Source organism: Rana temporaria, chromosome 8 (assembly GCF_905171775.1).
Source record: "Rana temporaria chromosome 8, aRanTem1.1, whole genome shotgun sequence".
NCBI classification, from domain to species: Eukaryota; Metazoa; Chordata; class Amphibia; order Anura; family Ranidae; genus Rana; species Rana temporaria.
The window spans coordinates 30,085,774-30,110,868 of NC_053496.1; the positions used below are offsets into that span (position 1 = coordinate 30,085,774).

The 25,095-nt window shown below is 48.9% G+C and overlaps 1 protein-coding gene across 2 annotated transcripts in view; it reads left to right on the forward strand.

Annotated features, from left to right (window-relative positions):
- Positions 1–1,316: 1,316 nt before the first annotated feature.
- The window catches only part of CACUL1 (CDK2 associated cullin domain 1), a 37,314-nt gene continuing 13,535 nt past the window's right edge, over positions 1,317–25,095 (forward strand). Inside the window, exons 1-7 of one of the 2 annotated variants that reach the window (XR_005750786.1) lie at positions 1,317–1,526; positions 13,493–13,619; positions 13,761–13,863; positions 16,273–16,368; positions 16,516–16,618; positions 18,970–19,059; positions 22,957–23,095. Coding sequence is in view for 1 of the 2 variants with exons in the window: in XM_040361482.1 (XP_040217416.1) it covers positions 1,403–1,526; positions 13,493–13,619; positions 13,761–13,863; positions 16,273–16,368; positions 16,516–16,618; positions 18,970–19,059; positions 22,957–23,095 (782 nt within the window). In the remaining variant the exon portion in view is untranslated. The remainder of the gene's footprint in view (positions 1,527–13,492; positions 13,620–13,760; positions 13,864–16,272; positions 16,369–16,515; positions 16,619–18,969; positions 19,060–22,956; positions 23,096–25,095) is intronic. The other variant, XM_040361482.1, reaches the window with a different exon arrangement.

The following is a 25,095-nucleotide window of genomic DNA, read 5'->3' on the forward strand; positions in this document are numbered from 1 at the left end:
TTAACCCTTTCTCGGCCGCTAGCGGGGGCTAAAAGCACCCCGCTAGTGGCCGAAATGCGCCGCAAATCCGCCCATAGTGTCGGTGGTAAAAATTTAGTTTTACCGCCGACGCTATGGGCGGCTCAGTGTGAAAGGGGTCTTAAAGTGAAGGTTCATATGTCAATAAATACAGTGGCCCGGGTTCAGATAGGAGATACGACGGCGTATCTCCGGATACGCCGTCGTATCTCTGAGTGCGGGAGGTCGTATCTATGCAACTGATTACGCATAGATTTCCCTAAGATCCGACCGGCGTAAGTGTCTTACACCGTCGTATCTTAGGCTGCATATTTACGCTGGCCGCTAAGTGGCGCTTCCGTATAGTTACGCGATTAATATGCTAATTAGGTAGATACGCCGATTCAAAAACGTGCGTCCGGCGGGCGCATCTTTTTACGTTGATTACGTTAGGCTTTTTCCGGCGTAAAGTTACCCCTGCTATATGAGGGGTATCCTATGTTAAGTATGGACGTCGTTCCCGCGTCGAGTTTTGAACATTTTACGTCGTTTGCGTAAGTCGTCCGTGAATGGGGCTGGACCTCATTTACGTTCACGTCGAAACCAATACGTCCTTGCGGCGTACTTTGGAGCAATGCACACTGGGAAATTCCACGGACGGCGTATGCGCCGTTCGTGAAAAACGTCAAATACGTGGGGGTCACAGTTAATTTACATAAAACACGCCCACATCATCCCCATTTGAATTAGGCGGGCTTACGCCGCCACACATACGTTACGCCGCAGTAACTAAGGGCGCAAGTTGTTTCTGCATACGGAACTTGCGCCCTAAGTTAAGGCGGCGTACCGATTCTATCTGAATCCGGGGCAGTATATCCAAATAACACGCCAAGCTCATCTCTTCACCACACAGCCACAAAGGCCCCTCTTCCTTCTGACAGAAAATCCCCTCTCTGCTCAGCTAGGGAATTTCCTGTCCTGTGGGGGGAGAATTGGGGCTTCTATAGAGGAACAGAGCAGATATTGGGTCCTATGGAGGGGGAGGAGAGTGGTTGAGGATTCTGATGGAGGGACAGAAGGGGATTCTGGTCTCCTATAGAGGAGAAATCGATGAAGGGTCCTGAAGAGGGACAGAAGGGTTGGGGCTCCTGTAGTAGGAGCAGAGAAGGGTTGAGGTTCAGTCATAGGACAGTCATGAACTGCGTGCTCGCTTCTCAGCCATCCCTCCTTCTCTACAGGGGAAGGGACCTGCGTCGCGTAAGCAGTCCGGGGACGCGCACGCAAAGCTGTGGACGCGGATGGACCCCGCCCTCTTCCTCATTCCCACTGCGGAAGTGTCGTCGGAGGCGGGGCCTGGGATCAGGTGACCGGAAGTAGCGGGTGATGGTGTCTCTGTGGCCGGTAGATGGAGGAGGCGACGATGGAAGAAGATCCCAACCACAATCACTGGCCGACCCGACCTCGATCACCGACCAACCCTGACTACCTGAGGAAACCGATCTCTATCAACCCCGGGACCAACAAATTCTGTGAGTGCGTCACCCCCCACCCATATATATCCACTGGCCCCTCCCATTCATGTCCCCGCCCTCTACCATGTGTACACCATACATTATATAACTATAGCCCACCCACTCCAACAAACTCTGTGTGCATGGCTCCTCCCCCCAGAGACATATACCCCACCCCCACTTCTATACACCCTACACATACCCTTCCCCCCTATAGTCCTCCACATATTCCTCCCTCACCTGTATACCCCTCCATATACCTCTCTGTCACTGAACCACACCCCCTAAGAGGGAGCATGGCTGTGCCTCAAACACCCCTCCCCCTCTCTATATCCTTCGAGCCTACAGGACCCTCCACTATGCTACAGAACCCCACCTCGTCTACAGGACTCTACCCTATCCTACAGAACCCCACCCCTTCTACAGGACTCTACCCTATCCTACAGAACCCCACCCCTTCAACAGGACTCTACCCTATCCTACAGAACCCCACCTCGTCTACAGGACTCTACCCTATCCTACAGAACCCCACCCCATCAACAGGACCCCCCATTCTACAGAACCCCACCCCTTCTACAGGACTCTACCCTATCCTACAGAACCCCACCTCGTCTACAGGACTCTACCCTATCCTACAGAACCCCACCTCGTCTACAGGACTCTACCCTATCCTACAGAACCCCACCCCTTCTACAGGACTCTACCCTATCCTACAGAACCCCACCCCTTCAACAGGACTCTACCCTATCCTACAGAACCCCACCCCTTCAACAGGACCCCCCATTCTACATAACCCCACCCCTTCTACAGGACTCTACCCTATCCTACAGAACCCCACCCCTTCTACAGGACTCTACCCTATCCTACAGAACCCCATCCCTTCAACAGGACTCTACCCTATCCTACAGAACCCCACCTCGTCTACAGGACTCTACCCTATCCTACAGAACCCCACCCCTTCAACAGGACTCTACCCTATCCTACAGAACCCCACCTCGTCTACAGGACTCTACCCTATCCTACAGAACCCCACCTCGTCTACAGGACTCTACCCTATCCTACAGAACCCCACCCCTTCAACAGGACTCTACCCTATCCTACAGAACCCCACCTCGTCTACAGGACTCTACCCTATCCTACAGAACCCCACCTCGTCTACAGGACTCTACCCTATCCTACAGAACCCCACCAACAGGACCCCCCATTCTACAGAACCCCCCCCTTCTACAGAACCCCCCATACACAATCCCATCCCTTCTACAGAACCCCCCCATACACAATCCCATCCCTTCTACAGAACCCACCATACATAATCCCATCCCTTCTACAGAACCCCCCCCCCCATACACAATCCCATTCCTTCTACAGAACCCCCCCCCCCATACACAATCCCATTCCTTCTACAGAACCCCCCCCCCCCATACACAATCCCATCCCTTCTACAGAACCCCCCCCCCCCCATACACAATCCCATCCCTTCTACAGAACCCACCATACATAATCCCATCCCTTCTACAGAACCCCCCCCCCCCATACATAACCCCACCCCTTCTACAGAACCCCCCCCCCCCCCCATACACAATCCCATCCCTTCTAGAGAACCCCCCCCCCATACACAATCCCATCCCTTCTACAAAACCCTCCACACACCCCCCCCCATACACAATCCCATCCCTTCTACAGACCCCCCCCCCCATACATAACCCCACCCCTTCTACAGAACCCCCCCCCCCATACATAACCCCACCCCTTCTACAGAATCCCCCCCCCCCATACACAATCCCATCCCTTCTACAGAACCCACCATACATAATCCCATCCCTTCTACAGAACCCCCCCCCCCCCCCATACACAATCCCATCCCTTCTACAGAACCCACCATACATAATCCCATTCCTTCTACAGAACCCCCCCCCCATACACAATCCCATCCCTTCTACAGAACCCCCCCATACACAATCCCATCCCTTCTACAGAACCCCCCCCATACACAATCCCATCCCTTCTACAGAACCCCCCCATACATAATCCCATCCTTTCTACAGAACCCCCCCATACATAATCCCATCCTTTCTACAGAACCCCCCATACATAATCACATCCCTTCTACAGAACCCCCCCCCCCCATACACAATCCCATCCCTTCTACAGAACCCCCCCATACATAATCCCATCCCTTCTACAGAACCCCCCCCCATACACAATCCCATCCCTTCTACAGAACCCCCCCATACATAATCCCATCCTTTCTACAGAACCCCCCATACATAATCACATCCCTTCTACAGAACCCCCCCCCCCCATACACAATCCCATCCCTTCTACAGAACCCCCCCATACATAATCCCATCCTTTCTACAGAACCCCCCCATACATAATCACATCCCTTCTACAGAACCCCCCCCCCATACACAATCCCATCCCTTCTACAGAACCCCCCCCCATACATAATCCCATCCCTTCTACAGAACCCCCCCCATACATAATCCCATCCCTTCTACAGAACCCACCATACATAATCCCATCCCTTCTACAGAACCCCCCCCCCCCCATACACAATCCCATCCCTTCTACAGAACCCACCATACATAATCCCATCCCTTCTACAGAACCCACCATACATAATCCCATCCCTTCTACAGAACCCCCCCCCATACACAATCCCATCCCTTCTACAGAACCCACCATACATAATCCCATTACTTCTACAGAACCCCCCCCCCCCCCCCATACACAATCCCATCCCTTCTACAGAACCCACCATACATAATCCCATTCCTTCTACAGAACCCCCCCCCCCCATACACAATCCCATCCCTTCTACAGAACCCACCATACATAATCCCATCCCTTCTACAGAACCCCCCCATACATAATCCCATCCTTTCTACAGAACCCCCCCATACATAATCCCATCCTTTCTACAGAACCCCCCCATACATAATCCCATCCTTTCTACAGAACCCCCCCATACATAATCCCATCCTTTCTACAGAACCCCCCCATACATAATCCCATCCTTTCTACAGAACCCCCCCATACATAATCCCATCCTTTCTACAGAACCCCCCCATACATAATCCCATCCTTTCTACAGAACCCCCCATACATAATCACATCCCTTCTACAGAACCCCCCCCCCCCCCATACACAATCCCATCCCTTCTACAGAACCCCCCCATACATAATCCCATCCTTTCTACAGAACCCCCCCATACATAATCACATCCCTTCTACAGAACCCCCCCATACATAATCCCATCCCTTCTACAGAACCCCCCCCCCCCCATACACAATCCCATCCCTTCTACAGAACCCACCATACATAATCCCATCCCTTCTACAGAACCCCCCCCCCCATACACAATCCCATCCCTTCTACAGAACCCCCCCATACACAATCCCATCCCTTCTACAGAACCCCCCCATACATAATCCCATCCTTTCTACAGAACCCCCCCATACATAATCACATCCCTTCTACAGAACCCCCCCCCATACACAATCCCATCCCTTCTACAGAACCCCCCCCATACATAATCCCATCCCTTCTACAGAACCCACCATACATAATCCCATCCCTTCTACAGAACCCCCCCCCCCCATACACAATCCCATCCCTTCTACAGAACCCACCATACATAATCCCATTCCTTCTACAGAACCCCCCCCCCCCCATACACAATCCCATCCCTTCTACAGAACCCACCATACATAATCCCATCCCTTCTACATAACCCCCCCCCCCCATACACAATCCCATCCCTTCTACAGAACCCACCATACATAATCCCATCCCTTCTACAGAACCCACCATACATAATCCCATTACTTCTACAGAACCCCACCCCCCATACACAATCCCATCCTTTCTACAGAACCCACCATACATAATCCCATCCCTTCTACATAACCCCCCCCCCATACACAATCCCATCCCTTCTACAGAACCCACCATACATAATCCCATCCCTTCTACAGAACCCCCCCCCCCCATACACAATCCCATCCCTTCTACAGAACCCACCATACATAATCCCATTACTTCTACAGAACCCCCCCCCCCCCCATACACAATCCCATCCCTTCTACAGAACCCACCATACATAATCCCATCCCTTCTACAGAACCCCCCCATACATAATCCCATCCTTTCTACAGAACCCCCCCATACATAATCCCATCCTTTCTACAGAACCCCCCCATACATAATCCCATCCTTTCTACAGAACCCCCCCATACATAATCCCATTCCTTCTACAGAACCCCCCCCCCCATACACAATCCCATCCCTTCTACAGAACCCACCATACATAATCCCATTCCTTCTACAGAACCCCCCCCCCCCCATACACAATTCCATCCCTTCTACAGAACCCACCATACATAATCCCATCCCTTCTACAGAACCCCCCCCCCCCATACACAATCCCATCCCTTCTACAGAACCCACCATACATAATCCCATTCCTTCTACAGAACCCCCCCCCCCCATACACAATCCCATCCCTTCTACAGAACCCCCCCATACACAATCCCATCCCTTCTACAGAACCCCCCCATACACAATCCCATCCCTTCTACAGAACCCCACCATACACAATCCCATCCCTTCTACAGAACCCCCCCCCCCCATACACAATCCCATCCCTTCTACAGAACCCCATCCCTTCTACAGAACCCACCATACATAATCCCATTCCTTCTACAGAACCCCCCCCCCCCCCATACACAATCCCATCCCTTCTACAGAACCCCCCCATACACAATCCCATCCCTTCTACAGAACCCCCCCCATACACAATCCCATCCCTTCTACAGAACCCCCCCCCATACACAATCCCATCCCTTCTACAGAACCCCCCCATACATAATCCCATCCTTTCTACAGAACCCCCCCATACATAATCACATCCCTTCTACAGAACCCCCCCCCCCATACACAATCCCATCCCTTCTACAGAACCCCCCCATACATAATCCCATCCTTTCTACAGAACCCCCCCATACATAATCCCATCCTTTCTACAGAACCCCCCCATACATAATCCCATCCTTTCTACAGAACCCCCCCATACATAATCCCATCCTTTCTACAGAACCCCCCCATACATAATCCCATCCTTTCTACAGAACCCCCCCATACATAATCACATCCCTTCTACAGAACCCCCCCCCCCCCCATACACAATCCCATCCCTTCTACAGAACCCCCCCATACATAATCCCATCCTTTCTACAGAACCCCCCCATACATAATCCCATCCTTTCTACAGAACCCCCCCATACATAATCACATCCCTTCTACAGAACCCCCCCCCCATACACAATCCCATCCCTTCTACAGAACCCCCCCATACATAATCCCATCCTTTCTACAGAACCCCCCCCCCCCCCATACATAATCCCATCCCTTCTACAGAACCCACCATACATAATCCCATCCCTTCTACAGAACCCCCCCCCCCCCCCATACACAATCCCATCCCTTCTACAGAACCCACCATACATAATCCCATTCCTTCTACAGAACCCCCCCCCCCCATACACAATCCCATCCCTTCTACAGAACCCCCCCATACACAATCCCATCCCTTCTACAGAACCCCCCCATACACAATCCCATCCCTTCTACAGAACCCCCCCATACATAATCCCATCCTTTCTACAGAACCCCCCCATACATAATCACATCCCTTCTACAGAACCCCCCCCCATACACAATCCCATCCCTTCTACAGAACCCCCCCATACATAATCCCATCCTTTCTACAGAACCCCCCCATACATAATCCCATCCTTTCTACAGAACCCCCCCATACATAATCCCATCCTTTCTACAGAACCCCCCCATACATAATCCCATCCTTTCTACAGAACCCCCCCATACATAATCCCATCCTTTCTACAGAACCCCCCCCATACATAATCCCATCCTTTCTACAGAACCCCCCCATACATAATCCCATCCTTTCTACAGAACCCCCCCATACATAATCACATCCCTTCTACAGAACCCCCCCCCCCCCCCATACACAATCCCATCCCTTCTACAGAACCCCCCCATACATAATCCCATCCTTTCTACAGAACCCCCCCATACATAATCCCATCCTTTCTACAGAACCCCCCCATACATAATCCCATCCCTTCTACAGAACCCCCCCCCCCCCCATACACAATCCCATCCCTTCTACAGAACCCCCCCATACATAATCCCATCCTTTCTACAGAACCCCCCCATACATAATCACATCCCTTCTACAGAACCCCCCCCCATACACAATCCCATCCCTTCTACAGAACCCCCCCCCCATACACAATCCCATCTCTTCTACAGAACCCCCCCCCCCCCATACATAATCCCATCCCTTCTACAGAACCCACCATACATAATTCCATCCCTTCTACAGAACCCCCCCCCCCCCCCCCCCCCCATACACAATCCCATCCCTTCTACAGAACCCACCATACATAATCCCATCCCTTCTACAGAACCCCCCCCCCCCCCCCATACACAATCCCATCCCTTCTACAGAACCCACCATACATAATCCCATCCCTTCTACATAACCCTCCCCCATCCTACACAACCCCACCCCTTCTACAGAACCCCCTGAAAATCCCCACCTCTTTTACAGAACCTCCTACATAACCCCACCCCTTCTACAGAACCCTCCCCCATCCTGTAACACCACCCCTCCTACAGAACCCCACCCCCTCTAGAGAAACCCCCTACATAACCCCACCACTTCTATGGAGCCCCCTCCTTCAAAACCCCACCCCTTCTCCAGAACCCCCTATATAACCCATCCCTCCTACAGACCCCCCCCCCCTTCTACAGAACTCTCCCCCCTCTACATACCCTACCACTTCTACAGAACCCCCTATATAACCCCATCTGATCTACAGGACCCTTTCCCCTACTACACAACTACACCCCTTTTACAGAACCCTCCCCCTTCTACATACCATAGCCTTTCTACAGAACCCCCCCTCCTCTCTAGGAAAACGTAATGTTAACAAATCAGCAGGACGGGATGGCTTACAAGGGCTCTCAAGGAACTTAGTCATGTTATTGCCTGACATTAAAGACAGCTCAGTGACCAGAATGGTGCCAGCTGCTGATGAAAAGCGAACATGGTAGATATGTGTACCTGGGAACTACAGACCAGTCAGCCTGACAGCAATAGTATGTAAACTATTAGAAGCAATGATAAGGGACTGAGCGTTTGCCGATGACAGTATCATTAGTAGCAACCAGTATGGATTTATGAAAGATTGTTCTTGCCAGACCAACCTGGTAACGTTCTATGAGGAGGTGAGCTGTAATCTGGATAGGGGAAGGCCCGCGGATGTGGTGTATCTGGATTTCAAGAAAGCGTTCCATACTGTACCCCATGAACCCTTATTTTACAAATTGAGGTCTCTTGACTAGAGGTCGACTGATATATATCGGTCGATATTTCGAGTTTTTAGAGAAATCGGCATCGGCCGAATATTATGCACAAAAGGGCCGATATTGAGGGGTCAGAGGCAGGGGTGTGCTGGCTGGAAATCCTCGCCCAGCGTCTATTCTAAACGGCTGCTACCACAGCCACTGTCTGACTTTTTTTTTTTTTTTTTTTTCAGTGGAGGAAGTCGGCGGCGGCCGCCGATTGGCTGTTAGTCGCCGCGCTGCATTCTGGGGTTTGTAGTTTGGAGGCAGAGGCGAGGCGCGCAGCATGTCAGGGGACGAATAGAGCCGTCTTTGGCCTGGCGAGGGGACGGGACGGAACGGAGCTGGGACACGAACGATGGGGGCAATGACAATCTCTACTGTGGGGGCAATGACAATCTCTACTGTGGGGGCAATGACAATCTCTACTGTGGGGGCAATGACAATCTCTACTGTGGGGGCAATGACAATCTCTACTGTGGGGGCAATGACAATCTCTACTGTGGGGGCAATGACAATCTCTACTGTGGGGCCAATGACAAGCTCTACTGTGGGGGCAATGACAAGCTCTACTGTGGGGGCAATGACAATCTCTACTGTGGGGGCAATGACAATCTCTACTGTGGGGGCAATGACAATCTCTACTGTGGGGGCAATGGCGATCTGCGCTGTCTGGGGGCAATGGCGATCTGCGCTGTCTGGGGGCAATGGCGATCTGCGCTGTCTGGGGGCAATGGCGATCTGCGCTGTCTGGGGGCAATGACGATCTGTGCTGGTGGGCACTAATGAGGTGGCACTGACAGGCGCTGAACTGGTGGGCACTGAGGTGGCACTGATAGGCTCCATTGGTGGGCACTAATGGATACTGATGGGCTGTACCGGTGGGCACTGACAGGCTGCACTGATGGACACTGACAGGTACTAATAGGTACTAATAGGCTGCACCCCACCTCTCCACCCTAAACAATAATGTCCTCTCCACCCTAGATTTTCTGAGATGAAGGGGAAGAAAAAAAATCGACCTAAAATATCAGCCGCAAAAATCGGCAACATATATCGTTAATCGGCCGCCCGGATTTCCAAATATCGGCATCGGCCAGAGAAAAACCCATATCGGTCGACCTCTACTCTTGACATTGAGGATAGTGTATGTACCTGGATAGATAACTGGTCACAAGGGGACATGATGAAGTTGGATGAGAAGATGTTCTATTTAACCACTGCCCGCCTCATTGCGGCTTGACGTCAGCAATGTGGCTCCATTATCCTGACTGGGCGTCATAAGACATCCAGCAGGATAAGCTGCCCATGCGTGCCCCTGGGGGAACGCAGAGCGGCGATGACACATCGCATCTCCGATCCTAGTAAAGAGCCTATGACGTAGGCTCTTTACCACGTGATCGGCTGTGACCAATCACAGCGGTAACCAGGAAGTGTCAGTAATTCCTTATTTCGTGCTGACAGGGAGAACCAGTCAGTGCCCATCAAAATGCCAGTCAGTGCCCATCAGTAACGCCTGTCAGTGTCCTTCACAGATGCCAATTAGTATTGACTGTCAGTACCTCCACATCAGTGCCATCTATTAGTGCACATCAGTCCCGCGTATTAGTGCCCATCAGTACTGCATATCAGTGCCGCCTATTAGTGCCCATCTATGCTTCATATTAGTGCATCCTTGTCAGTGAAGGAGAAAACAATATTTTATAACGGAAACATTCAGTGGTGATTAAATGCCACCAAAAGAAAGCTCTATTTGTGGTAAGAAAATCATAAAAGTTTAGTTTGGGTACAGTGTTGCATGCCATCGCAATTGTAAGGAAGGGGGGAAGTGCCCGGTATTGAAGTGCCCGGTATTGAAGTGCCCGGTTCACACCCATGTGGCACTGTTTTGCTTGTGCACAGCAGCATCTTGAAAAGCAGGGAGAAGGTATCTGCTCCATTTTTGGAATTGCAGCCCGCAGGGGACCCACAAGTGCAGTGTGGGAGTAGATGCGGACCCACAGTGGCAATTCCCCGCACAGATGTAAGCCTTAAACTGTGTAGGGGGCTCTTTATTGCTAAAGCTGTAAGGATGTGGAACTCCCTTCCACTGTTGGTGGTATCAGTGGGGAGTGTAAATAAATTCAGAAGACTTTTAGATATGTTTCTTAGCAAACACAATGTAGAGGGATATGGGAAATTGTAGTGGCATAAACAAACATGGGTTCAACCGGATGGACCGATGTCTTTTTTTTTTTTCTTTTTTTTTAACCTTACCAGCTATGTAAAGGGGAACTCTACTCACCTTAACTCCAGTGATGCAGCCTCTTGGAGTTCCCTGCCAGCCGCTGACTGTACCGGGGCGAACAGGTAGCTAAATGACTTTAATAAAGAAATGACACACTATGGGGTTGATTTACTAAAGGCAAATAGACTGTGCACTTTGCAGTTGCCCCCTCCAAGTGCAATTGCTCCAGAACTTAGTAAATGAGGTAAGGCTTCACTTTGCAAAGAGTACCCAATCAAGAAAAATAATAAAAAAAAAAAATGTTTTGCTTGCACATGATTGGATGAGTTTCTGCTCATTTACCAAGCTCTGGAGCAGCTGTACTTTGCAAAGTGCACCGTCTTATACTTTTTAGTAAAGCAACCCCAGTATGTCTCTTTTGCATTAAAATTCTGCCTGTTAGCCCATTTTTATTTTTTCCCGTGAAGTTCCACTTAAAGTGATAGTAAAGTTATTTATTTTACTTTTACCTATAGGTAAGCCTATAATAAGACTTACCTGTAGGTAAAAAAAATGCAGCTCGCAATGCAGCGGCACATGCGCACAGGGGATTCTCGGCTTAAGGCCCGGCAGCAGCCGCACCTTGCCGGAAAGAAGTCTCCCGCTCGCATGCGCGGGAGTGACGACATCGCGGCTCCAGCCACTCACAGCGCTGGAGCCTGCGATACCCGGAGACATGCCGAAGCAAAATGTCAGCTGCCTCGGCGTGGACCGGGAGGGACGCCTGACGCCTCATTCTAAGGTAAATATTTCATAATGAGCTAGTATGCGTTATATACTAGCTAATTTTGCCGTTTGCCTTACGGGTGTAAAGAAAAGAAAAACATCAGGGTTAACTACCGCTTTAACTGTGGGTACATTGATGGTGGGACGACACAGGAGGGGGTCATTGGTAGTGGTAAGTAGACAGGGGCAGGGTTGGTTGAGGTACATTGGTGGTGGGAAGATGGGGTAGGGGGTCATTGGTGGTGGTAAGTAGAGAGGGGAAGGGTTGGTTGGAGTACATTGGTGGTGGGGAGATGGGGTAGGGGGTCAATGGTGGTAGTAAGTAGAGAGGTGAAGGGTTGGTTGAGGTACATTGGTGGTGGTGGTAAGTAGAGAGGTGAAGGGTTGGTTGAGGTACATTGGTGGTGGTGAGTCGAAAGGGGCAGGGTTGGTTGGGGTACATTGGTGGTGGGAAGATGGGGTAGGGGGTCATTGGTGGTGGTAAGTAGAGAGGGGAAGGGTTGGTTGAGGTACATTGGTGGTGGGAAGATGGGGTAGGGGGTCATTGGTGGTGGTGAGTCGAAAGGGGCAGGGTTGGTTGGAGTACATTGTTGGTGGGAAGATGGGGTAGGGGGTCATTGGTGGTGGTAAGTAGAGAGGGGAAGGGTTGGTTGAGGTACATTGGTGGTGGGAAGATGGGGTAGGGGTACATTGGTGGTGGGAATATGGGGTAGGGGGTCATTGGTGGTGGGAAGTAGAGAGAGGAAGGGTTGGTTGAGGTACATTGGTGGTGGGAAGATGGGGTAGGGGTACATTGGTGGTGGGAAGATGGGGAAGGGGGTCATTGGTGGTGGTAAGTAGAGAGAGGAAGGGTTTGTTGAGGTACATTGGTGGTGGGAAGATGGGGTAGGGGGTCATTGGTGGTGGGAAGTAGAGAGAGGAAGGGTTGGTTGAGGTACATTGGTGGTGGGAAGATGGAGTAGGGGTACATTGGTGGTGGGAAGATGGGGTAGGGGGTCATTGGTGGTGGTAAGTAGAGAGAGGAAGGGTTGGTTGAGGTACATTGGTGGTGGGAAGATGGGGTAGGGGTACATTGGTGGTGGGAAGATGGGGTAGGGGGTCATTGGTGGTGGTAAGTAGAGAGAGGAAGGGTTTGTTGAGGTACATTGGTGGTGGGAAGATGGGGTAGGGGGTCATTGGTGGTGGGAAGATGGGGTAGGGGGTCATTGGTGGTGGTGAGTCGAAAGGGGCAGGGTTGGTTGGAGTACATTGGTGGTGGGAAGATGGGGTAGGGGGTCATTGGTGGTGGTAAGTAGAGAGGGGAAGGGTTTGTTGAGGTACATTGGTGGTGGGAAGATGGGGTAGGGGTACATTGGTGGTGGGAAGATGGGGTAGGGGGTCATTGGTGGTGGTGGTAAGTAGAGAGGGGAAGGGTTGGTTGAGGTACATTGGTGGTGGGAAGATGAGGTAGGGTAGGAGGGTCAGTGGGGGCAATAGGAAGACAAGGTAGGGGTCAGTCTAGGAAGATTGTGTGGAGCTGCAGCTGATTGGTTCTCTCCCCTCTTCCTCCTCCAGTGATGAATGTGATCACAGTAGAGGACTATAAGCGTCTGTACTGGCCCAAGCTGGAGAGCGCCATCGAACAACTGCTCACACAAACCGCTGGAGACTATATCCCGATATCATACGAGCAGATCTACAGGTGTGTATCTAGATTGTTGGTCATTTATATCATTATATGTCATATCGGAATATCAGAGATTGTCTTTGTGTTGTCACACCCTGATATCCTTCGATCAGATCCGTTCTTCTGTGATGGTGACCTTGTTCTTTTCTCCTGCAGTTGTGTCTACAAGTGTGTGTGTCAGCAGCACTCGGAGCAGATGTACAGCGACCTCCTGTGTAAGATCACCCAGCACCTTCACCAGGTCTCCCAGGAGCTGCAGGTACCCTGCCACACCTACCTAATACTCTGCCCACATGACACTCTCTCCATATGCAACACCCTCTCCACATTATGACACTTTCCTCCCTCCCATATCCAACACTCCGCCTATAGTAAGACAGTTCACCCAACTAAACCTCCCCCTCGCCAATCCCAAGCATTACAACCACATTATGACATCCTTTACCCTCCCATCCCTAACACTCTGCCAACATATTTACACCCCTCCACGGTCCACCTACCTTTGTAACAAACCCCTCCCTCCCTACACTGCCCACCTCATGACACCCCACCTACTACCTACCCCAGCACTTCATCTTCCTTTATGTCACCCCTTACCTGTCAAATACTTTGCCTAACTCACAACACCACACCTACCCAACATTCCACCTAACCCATGACACCCTACATACTACCTACCCAACACTTCAGCTTTCTCATATCATCCCACCTACCCAAGGGTCTGTTCACCACATGACTTCAAGCCTATCCAGGATTCAACCTAACTCGTGACACACCACGTGTTACCCCCCCCAACACTTCAGCTTTCTCATATCATCCCACCTACCCAAGGGTCTGTTCACTGCATGGCATCTCACCTACCCAACATGCCATTTAACTCCTAACCCTAATGTGAGTTAGGGACCTTAGATTGTAAGCTCCTTGAGGGCAGGAACTGATGTGAATGTATAATATACCGTATTTATCGGGGTATTGCGCGCTCTGGCGTATAGCGCGCACCCCTAAAGTGGACCCGACATTCCTGTAAAAAAAACATTTTAGTACTTACAGTTTTGGTGTCTTGCGCGGCGTCCATCGGCAGCCTCGTCGGGTCCGGCGTCCGTCTGCGGCTTCGGGTGTCCTCTTCGTCGGGTCCGAAGTCCTCCCCGCTTTCCCGCGCCGAGTTTGAATACTACGCCGGCATATACCGAGCACAGTACACTTGTGTATAGTCGGGCAGGCTCGACTACTCTCGCGCTCACGTCCTGTACGTCCAGGACGTGAGCGCGAGAGGAGCCGAGCCTGCCCGACTATACACAAGTGTACTGCGCTCGGTATATGCCGGCGCAGTGTTCAAACTCGGCGCGGAAAAGCGGGTATCGGCATATATCGTGCACCCACGATTTTGAGGGGAAAAAGGTGCGTGGTATACGCCAATAAATATGGTATATATAAAAATTAGTGCTGTCAAGCGATTAAAATTTTTAATCGCGATTAATCGCATTAATGTCATAGTTAACTCACGATTAATCGCGCGATTAAGGAGGTTCACCCTTTAAAACATTTTTTTTTTTGTTTTCTTATTTATTTTATTTTATAATATTAAATTGTGTTTTTTTATTTTTTTACATTTTGATCACTTTTATTGCTGTCACAAGGAATGTAAACATCCCTTGTGACAGCAATAGGTGGTGACAGGTACTCTTTATGGAGGGATCGGGGGTCTAAAAGACCTCCGAGCCCTCCTTTGCACTTCAAAGTATTCAGATCGCCGAAAACGGCGATTCTGAATACTGTGTACTTTTTTAAATCCGGCGCCATTGGCAGCCGAGAAACCCGGAAGTGACGTCATGACGCCGCTTCCGTGGTTTCAATGCGGAGACTGAATCAAAGCCGCTTACGGCTTAGTGTCAGTCTCCAACCTGGACACAGAAGGCGGCGGATCTAGGATCGGGTCTCCCGGTGGGATGGGAGGCCCGGTCAGAGCGGCGAAAGGCGGCGGGAGGGGGGGGATGTCCCCTCCCGCTCCTCCGGCATAACAACCGAGCGGCTTTTAGCCGATAAAAAAATTGACGGCGTTAACATGGGTTTGCGTTAACGCCGTTAATAGTGCGTTTAACTGACAGCACTAATAAAAATATGTAAAGCGCTGCGTAAATTGATGGCGCTATACAAGTACCTGGAAAAAAAATATATAGTGAATGCGGGCTCCTGGGTTTAGTAACACTTTAATTGAACAAACTGAACTTAGAAGCTGATTGGCTACTTTGCACACTCCAGTTTTACTAAACCAACCATGTACTGCCCTGTATGTATGGTGTACTGAGCTGTATGTGTGCTGCACTGTGTATATGGACATGTATGGACGGTGTACTGAGTTGTATGTGTCCTGCACTGTGTATATAGACATGTATGGACGGTGTACTGAGCTCCACTGTGTATACTGACATGTATGGACGGTGTACTGAGTTGTATGTGTCCTGCACTGTGTATATAGACATGTATGGACGGTGTACTGAGCTCCACTGTGTATACTGACATGTATGGATGGTGTACTGAGTTGTATGTGTGCTGCACTTTATTTCTTGATATATAAACAAATAATGTGTTCTTGTATGCAGGCCAACTAATTGATTCTGAAAATGGTTGTTTCAGCCCTAGATGACATTATTCCATGTTGATGTTTCAGGCAAGTTCTCCAGAGCAGTATATAGAGAAGTTTAATGTGGCCCTGGGCCAGTATATGGGAGCTCTACACAGCATCGTCCCTCTCTTCATCTATATGGTGAGTATTTGTCTTTGGTTTCTACTATCATGACGGTGAAAACAAACACGTGAGTGGCGTACCCTGTATATGAGTTTGTGAAAGGAGTTAGGACGTGGCCTCCCTCCGGCCCTCCCCCGGGTTCACAATCTTCTGTTTGTGTTTCAGAATAAGTTTTATATAGAAACTAAACTGAACCGGGACCTGAAGGACGATCTGATCCAACTCTTCACCCGCCATGTGGCAGAGAAGCACATCTACAACCTGATGCGTGAGTAGGCCCAGAATGTCCCCATCCTGTCATGTGATTAAGTCGCCCCAACCCCTCTTCTTTCCCCCCTGGTGGTGTACTATACCCACTTGCCGACCAGCCGCCTCACGTTTTACGACATTATGTTACATTGCTTCGCCCTGTGGCCACTAGGGGCGTGTGTCCACTGCTCACCCCCGGAGCCAATGTGATCGCTCTTGACAGACCCCGCTCTTGCACAGAGCCCGGTTCTCTCAGGGGAGAAATGACTGATTGTGTGTTCATACAAAGTATTAACAGCGATCGGTAATTTCCCCTACTAAGTACCATCCCCCCTTCAGTTAGAACACACTGGAGGAACACCTTGATCGCCCCCCTAGTGTTAACACCTTCCCTGCCAGTGACATTGATACAGTAATCAGTGCATTTTTATAGCAATGATTGCTGTAAAATTGTCATTGATCCCAAAAATTTGTCAAGAGTGTCCAATCTGCAAAAAATCGCACATTACTAGTAAAAAAAAAAATAATGATAAAAATGCTATAATTACTGTATTTATCAGGGTATTGCGCGCTCCGGCGTATAGCGCGCACCCCTAATGTGGACTCGCAATTCCAGTAAAAAAAAAACATTTTGGTACTTAGTTTTGGTGTCTTGCGCGGCGTCCATCGGCGGTCTTGTCGGGTCCGGCGTCCGTCTGCGGCTTCAGTGGTGTCCTCCCGGCTTCTCCCGCGCTGTCTCCCCGTCTAATCGCCGCTTCCCGCGCTCAGTTTGAACGCCTCCGCCGACATATACCGAGTGCAGTACACTCGGCTACATTCGGCCAGGCTTGTGCTCACGCTCTGTGACGTTTATGCGTGAGCACGAGCAAAGCCGAGGCTGGCCGAATGTAGCCGAGTGTACTGCACTCGGTATATGTCAGTGCAGGCGTTCAAACTGAGCGCAGGAAGCGGGTATGGGCGTATATCGCGCACCCACGATTTTCCCCTTATTTTAAGGGGAAAAAAGTGCGCGGTATACGCCGATAAATACGGTATATCCCCTATTTTGTAGACCCTATAACTTTTGTGCACAAACCAATCAATATACGCTTATTGCGATTTTTATTTGTTTTCAAATTTTTTACAAAAAATATGTAGAAGAATAATTATTATAGCAAAAAGTCAAAGATATTGTGTTTTTTTAATTGTCGCTGTTCTTTTGTTTATAGCGCAAAAAAATAAAAACTGCAGAGGTGATCAAATACCACCAAAAGAAAGCTCTATTTATGTGAAAAAAATAACGTTTTGTTTGGGTACAGCGTCGCACGACCGCGCAATTGTCAGTTAAAACAACGCAGTGCCACATTGTAAAAAGTACTCTGGTGAGGAAGGGGGTAAAATCTTCCGGGGCTGAAGCAGATACATTGTACATCCAGAGGAGGACCACCAAGTCCACTGTATCTGGCAGATTTAAAAACTTTGGGGTAGATCCACAAAAAGTACGCCGGCGTATCTATTGATACGCCGGCGTAATTTCAAAATTCCTGCGTCGTATCTTTGTTTTAAATCCTCATGTTAGATGCAATTTTTCGACGTCCGCTAGGTGGCGTTCCCGTCATAATCCGCGTCGAGTATGCAAATTGGCTATTTCCGACGATCCACGAATGTACGAGCGGCCGTCGCATTTTCTTACGTCGTTTCCGTTCGGCTTTTTCCGGCGTATAGTTAAAGCTGCTATCTGGTGGCATACTCAATGTTAAGTATGGCCGTCGTTCCCGCGTATAATTTTGAAAATTTTACATCGTTTGCGTAAGTCGTCCGTGAATGGGGCTGGACGCCATTTACGTTCACGTCGAAAACAATGACGTCCTTGCGACGTCATTTGGAGCAATGCACCCTGGGTGTTTTGACGGGGCATGCGCAGTTCGTTCGGCGCGGGGACACGCTTCATTTAAATGAAACACGCCCCCTACCCGCCCAATTTGAATTCCGCGAGAGATGCACTACGCTGCCGTAACTTACGGCGCAAATTCTTTCAGGATTCAAAGAAAAGAAAAGTAAGTTACATCGGCGTAGCGTATCTCACATACGCTGCGCCCACGCAGATGTATGTGGATCTGCCCCCAAGTCTATAGGAAGAACCTCCTCATACATCTAAATACCAAAAAGGTTTGAATGTCCATTCTGTGCAGGTTTGAATGTGATTTCACACTTGCGTTATAGGCAGGCGCCTAGTAGCATTATATTTTGGTAGGTCTCACCTCACTGAGGTTGAAGGGCCTGGGCCCATGTACCTCAAATTTCTAATTCTAAACCAAGCTCAGACCAGCCATCTATAAGATGACCCATCTTCTCTTCTGATATAATCTTTTTGTGTTTCTCCCTATGTAGCATTACTTATAGAAGCCCAGTCTACACCGTTCCAGATCACCCCCTCCACCATGGCCAGCATCGTAAAGGGCCTCTACACACTGAGACCTGGTGAGTAGTCATAAGTGGATGTAAAACTGTATAGATGCTATAAGCCCATCATATTGACCAGTGGTTGTCAACTTACAAGGTGTAGGGGCCTCAGACGCAACCACTGATTTCTCCAAAGGGTTGCACTAGAGCTGCCCGATTCTGGCTAAAATGAAAATCACAATTTTTTTGGTTAGAAGATAGATCACGATAATCGCGGCGTAACATCATCTTTCACATTCATTGAAGTGTAATTTTTCCCCAAAAATTGCATTTGAAAAACTGCTAGGCAAAGACAGTGTGACATAAAATATTGCAGCAATTTCCATTTAATTTCCAAGGATCTCTGCTAAAATATATATAATGTTTGGGGGTTCCAAGTAATTTTCTAGCAAAAAATATTGATTTTTAACTTCAGAAACAAATGTCAGAAAAAGATTTAGACTTTAAGTGGTTAAACTTTCTGCATTTACACTCAGAAGTTCGATCTAAGAAGGAAGTTAGTTACAATGTTTCATGTTGTGAAAAACTTGGCAGACTGCCCAGATATTTTCTTTACACACAGAAGTTTATCCCCTTGATCTAAGAAGGAAGTATTGGTTACAATGGGCCAGATCCACGTACAGCGGGCCACAACGTAATTGACGTTCTTAACGAACGCTGCATGCGCCCTCCATGAAAATATCTCGGTGCGCATGCTCCAAATTACGCCGCAAATAGTCAATGCTTTAGGCATGAACGTAACTTACGCACAGCCCTATTCGCGCTTGACTTGCGCAAACAACGGAAAATTCGACGCTGGCCCGACGTCCATACTTAACATTGGCTACGCCTCATAGCGCAGGGGTAACTTTACGCCGGAAAAAGCCTTACGTAAACGACGTAAAAAAAATGCGTCGGGCGGACGTACGTTTCTGAATCGGCGTATCTACCTAATTTGCATATTCAACGCGGAAGTATAGGGAAGCGCCCCTAGCGGTCAGCATAAATATTGCACCCTAAGATACGACGGCGTAGGAGACTTGCGCCGCTCGTATCTAGGCAACATTGAGGCGTATCTGATTCTATGAATCAGGCCCTGAGATGCGACGGCCCGCCGACGTAACTCCTTTCTGAATCCGGGCCTTAGACTTTAAGTGTAAAACTATTACACCTGCCGGATCTTAGGAATATCTATGCGGAACTGATTCTATGAATCAGCCGCATAGATAGAAACCGGGATACGACGGCGTATCAGCAGATACGCCTGCGTATCCCTTTTGTAGATCTGGCCCTATGTTTCCTGTTAAAAACTTGGCAGACTGCCCAGGTATTTTCTTTTAACAGCTGAGTGAGCAGATAAAGTCTCTCCATTTGTTATATGAAAGAATCGGCAAACTGCATTAAAGATCGTTGGGGCGGTTGAATAGAGATCACGATTTTTTAACGATTAATTGTGCAGCTCTAGGTTGCACATAATATATTTTATATGTAATGCCCCAAAGACTATCATAGACTGTAGACTAAAGATGAGCTTGGGTGGTGTTCAGATCCTCATCTGAACCACCTAAGCAAGCCTGCCAAGAAGCTTTCACTGAACTGGGCCAGTCATAAGTTGCCAAGGCATTCCCCACCTTACAGCTGTATGTGTACTAGAGCTGCACGATTCTGGGTAAAATGAAAATCACAATTTATTTTGCTTAGAATAAAGATCACGATTCTTAGGAACTTTTTTAGTTTAAAGCTTTACGACCCCTAAACATTAAGATGGCAATAAAAAAAGACCTAATACGCTTTGTTTCAATCAAATTTAAAGAAAAATAATCTAAAGAATAAAAAAAATTACCATTAAGTTATATTGGGGTCTTTTTTTTTTTTTTTCTTGTACTCGCGGGTACCAATACCTTCCACAACTTTTTTGTTTACACTTCAGCTGTTAGCAATGGTACAAGGCATTTTACAAATTAAATAAAACACTTATTTTTTTTATTTTTGAGCTTTTTTTCAATGTGAAGCCTGTAAATAAAGAAAAAAAAAGTTTTAGTTATTAATAGTTTATAAAATCGAAGTAAATAAAAAATCTGCAGGAAAATAATAAATGGAGAAGGAGAATAAAGAGTTAATAAGGCTGAGTAGAGTAAATTAACTTGATTTTTGGTCTGTAAATGAATAAACAGATGGACAGATAAGAAGATACAATGTTTCTTTTTATCTGTCTCTTTCAACAGCTCTGAGCAGGGAACTGCTCTGCACTTTTTACATGAATCGTGGAAATGCTGGATTAAGATCGTGTGGGGAGTCAAATCAAGATCACGATCTTTAAAACGATTAATCATGCGCTCGAATGTATACATACCCATTGTATATGTGCGCCTACTGGGAATGCCCCGGCTGCAGTTGATTTGTCCAGTTCAGGTCCTAGCTGGCTGACTCGGGTTGAGACTAAGGGCCAGATTCACGTAGAATCGCGGCGGCGTAACGTATCGTAGATACGTTACACCGCCGCAAGTTTTCATCGGAAGTGCCTGATTCACAAAGCACTTGCGATGAAAACTACGCCGACGGCCTCTGGCGTAAGCCCATGTAATTTAAATGGGCGTGTGCCTTTTAAATTAGGCGCGCTTCCGCGCCGGACCTACTGCGCATGCTCCGTTTCAGAATTCCCGCCGTGCTTTACGCGCGGTGACGTCATTTTTTCGAACGGCGACGCGCGTAGCGTAATTCCGTATTCCCGGACGGCTTACGCAAGCGACGTTAATTTTTAAATTTCGACACGGGAACGACGGCCATACTTTATACAGCAATACGATTGCTGTGTAAAGTTAAGGCACCAAAAACGACGACGGGAAACTAGACTAGCGGCGATGTAGCGAACGTGAAAATCCGTCGTGGATCGGCGTAACTCCTAATTTGCATACCCGACGCTGGTTTACGATCTGAACACCCCTGAGCCCTTCACTACTAGGAGTGGTCAGAGACTGATCTACAGAAGTGGTTGGAGACTGAAGTTGTCCTGTAGGAGATAATCGGAGACTACAGACATGTTACATCTAAGACCAGATTGACACTGTGGGGTGGTTTTCAGGTGCTTTAGCGCTGGAAATAGCCTCTGCTAAGCGCCTGAAAACTGCCTCACATTCATTCAAGTGTGACTTTTCACACTCAGGCGGTGCGCTTGCAGGACGTTGGAAAAGTCCTGCAAGCGGCATCTTTGGGGCGGTTTGGGAGTGCTGTATTTAACCCTCCCAAAGCGTCCTGCCCATTGTAATAAATGGGCAGCGCTTCGGAAACGCCTAAAAAGTGCTTCAAAAGTGATGCAACATGGGAGTGTTTAACCCCTTCTTTGGGTGGGAAAGAGGCTGAAAAGCACCGCTTAAGCAGTGGCAAAGCGCCGGTAAAACGAGCGACACTTTAGGCCCCAGTGGGAAAGGGGTCTAACTGCTAGAGATTGCTGTTGTTAAAGGTCTCTTTACAAATGAATGCTCCAGCTACTGACTGTTGGGGACTGTGGGCTGCATGTAGGTCACCAGCAATATAGACAGTGGGGGTTATTTACGAAAGGCAAATCCACTTTACACTACAAGTGCACTTGGAATTGCAGTCGCTGTAAATCTGAGGGGTAGATCTGAAATGAGGGGAAGCTCTGCTGATTTTATCATCTAATCATGTGCAATGTAAAATGCTGTTTTTTATTTTATTTTCCTTGCATGTCCCCCTCAGATCTACAGCGACTGCACTTCCAAGTGCACTTTGCACTTGTAGTTCGCACTTGTAGTGCAAAGTGGATTTGCCTTTTCGTAAATAACCCCCCAGTCTGACATGGCCCAGCTCCTCTATATATCTCATACTGAGCAGAGACTGGGGATGGATATACCTGTTCTGTACAATGTTTGATCTCTGCTAATCTATAAAAAAAAATGGTCTCTGCTCCCCTCTTAGAATGGGTCCAACTCGCACCAACGCTCTTCTCCAAATTCATCCCAAATATTTTGCCTCCCGCCTTGGAGTCGGAGCTGCAGGACTACGCTGCACAAGACCAGAAGCTTCAGAGAGAACTCATGCAGAACGGATTTAACAGGTCAGATTGAAAATTTATCAAAGGCAATGCAACTTGTCAACATATATTTCCATCTATGTTATTTATAGATTGGGTGGGGGAAGCATTATAGATTTTATAGATGGTTCAGTTTGTCAACCTATTTTATTCCGCTGTATTTCTAGATTGGAAGGGGAAATTTTAGTTTTTCTCATTTTATTGAGGGACACAGGATTCTGAGACATTTGGGTTATACTGCCCATTACAGGAGGATTTGGACACTTGCAAACAAAAAAAAATGTGATCAGCCTGGTTTAACCCCTCCCACTCTCAATATGTCCTAGCAGGATAGACATCTTTTCTCTGAAACAAAGTTTACGGTTTTATTTTTTTTCCAGTTTTCAGGATTATGTTTTGTTCTATTAAGACTTCATCTACACACTGTTTGCTTGTATAGCTTGTCAGTCTATGTAGCTATCCATATTGGCTCACCTTTTGAAGCTGGACCAAAGATTGCCAGGCCTGCTTGGAATGTGACATTCAGACTCCGGGCCAGTGGAGGCTGGTGCTCCAAATTTTTGGGGGGGGCGCAAATGAAAAAAAAAATTGCAGCCTCACTGTGCCCATCAATTGTCACCACTGTGCCATCAATTGTCACCACTGTGCCATGCCATCAAACGCAGCCACTGTGCCATCAATTGTCACCACTGTGCCATGCCATCAAACGCAGCCACTGTGCCATCAATTGTCACCACTGTGCCATGCCATCAAACGCAGCCACTGTGCCATGCCATCAAACGCAGCCACTGTGCCATGCCATCAAACGCAGCCACTGTGCCATGCCATCAAACGCAGCCACTGTGCCATCAATTGTCACCACTGTGCCAATGCTTTAAACGCAGCCACTGTGCCCTTTAATTGTTGCCATTGTGCCAATTGATGCCACTGTGCCCTTTAATTGTCGCCACTGTGCCCATTGTCGCCACTGTGCCCTTTAATTGTCGCCACTGTGCCCATTGTCGCCACTGTGCCCATTGTCGCCACTGTGCCCATTGTCGCCACTGTGCCCAATGATGTCACTGTACCCTTTAATTGTCGCCACTGTGCCCATTGTCGCCGCTGTGCCCTGTAAAATACCTTTCTGGGGGTCAGCTATCCTCCTTCCACGTCCCTCAATGTCTTCTCCCGCCCTCTCCCGCCCTGTCAGTCTTATCCAAGGAACACACCCCCCTTACGTCCCCTGGATAAGCATCAGGAAGCCAACTACAGCCTGAGGGCTGTATTCGGAAAACCTATCAGAGCCAGCGCGGCTCTGATAGGCACTTCCACACAGCCAGCCAGCTGCCGTTATTCAGGTGGCCGGCGCTCACCATCCGGCCATCTGAATAGTCAGCGGCAGCAGCGAAAATACATAGATTCATGCAATGCATGAATCTATGTATTTCAGTGGCAGTGCGAAAGCCAGAGGGGGCGGCGCTCCGACGCCCCCTATGGACGAACCGCCACTGCTTCGGGCTCTGCATTGTGACACTTTTCAGACCTTTGTGTACTGTTAGCCCAAGAGCTCTGGCTGACCCTTTGAGAGATACTTTATTTAGTAGACTTGTTTGGCTACATGACGTGTCAGTGTACGGGCTACGCTTTACTCAGCAGGGATCGCTCCGTCGAGCCGGCAGATGACAGGTCTGTGTCTGCACACTGTGCAGGGACCGACCTGTCAGAGCGCCGCTCTCCTCTATGGGGGATCGGATGAAGATGGACCGTAGAGTCAGTTTTTCATCCGATCCGCCAGATGGATGGAAAATAGGGTTTCCAGCTGTCACACTTTAGTGGATCGGATGTCAGCGGATATGTCACCGCTGACATCCATCACTCCATAGAGGTGCACGGAGCATCTGTTCAGGTCCGCCTAAAAAACTGACAGTGAGTGAATGGGGCCTTAATGAAGTGTCTTGTTTGCACACTCCACGCTCTTGTTCCCAACATTGTTTCTTTTCAACTCTGTTTCATTCTAGGTGGTCCTTGCTGACGCCTATAGTGAC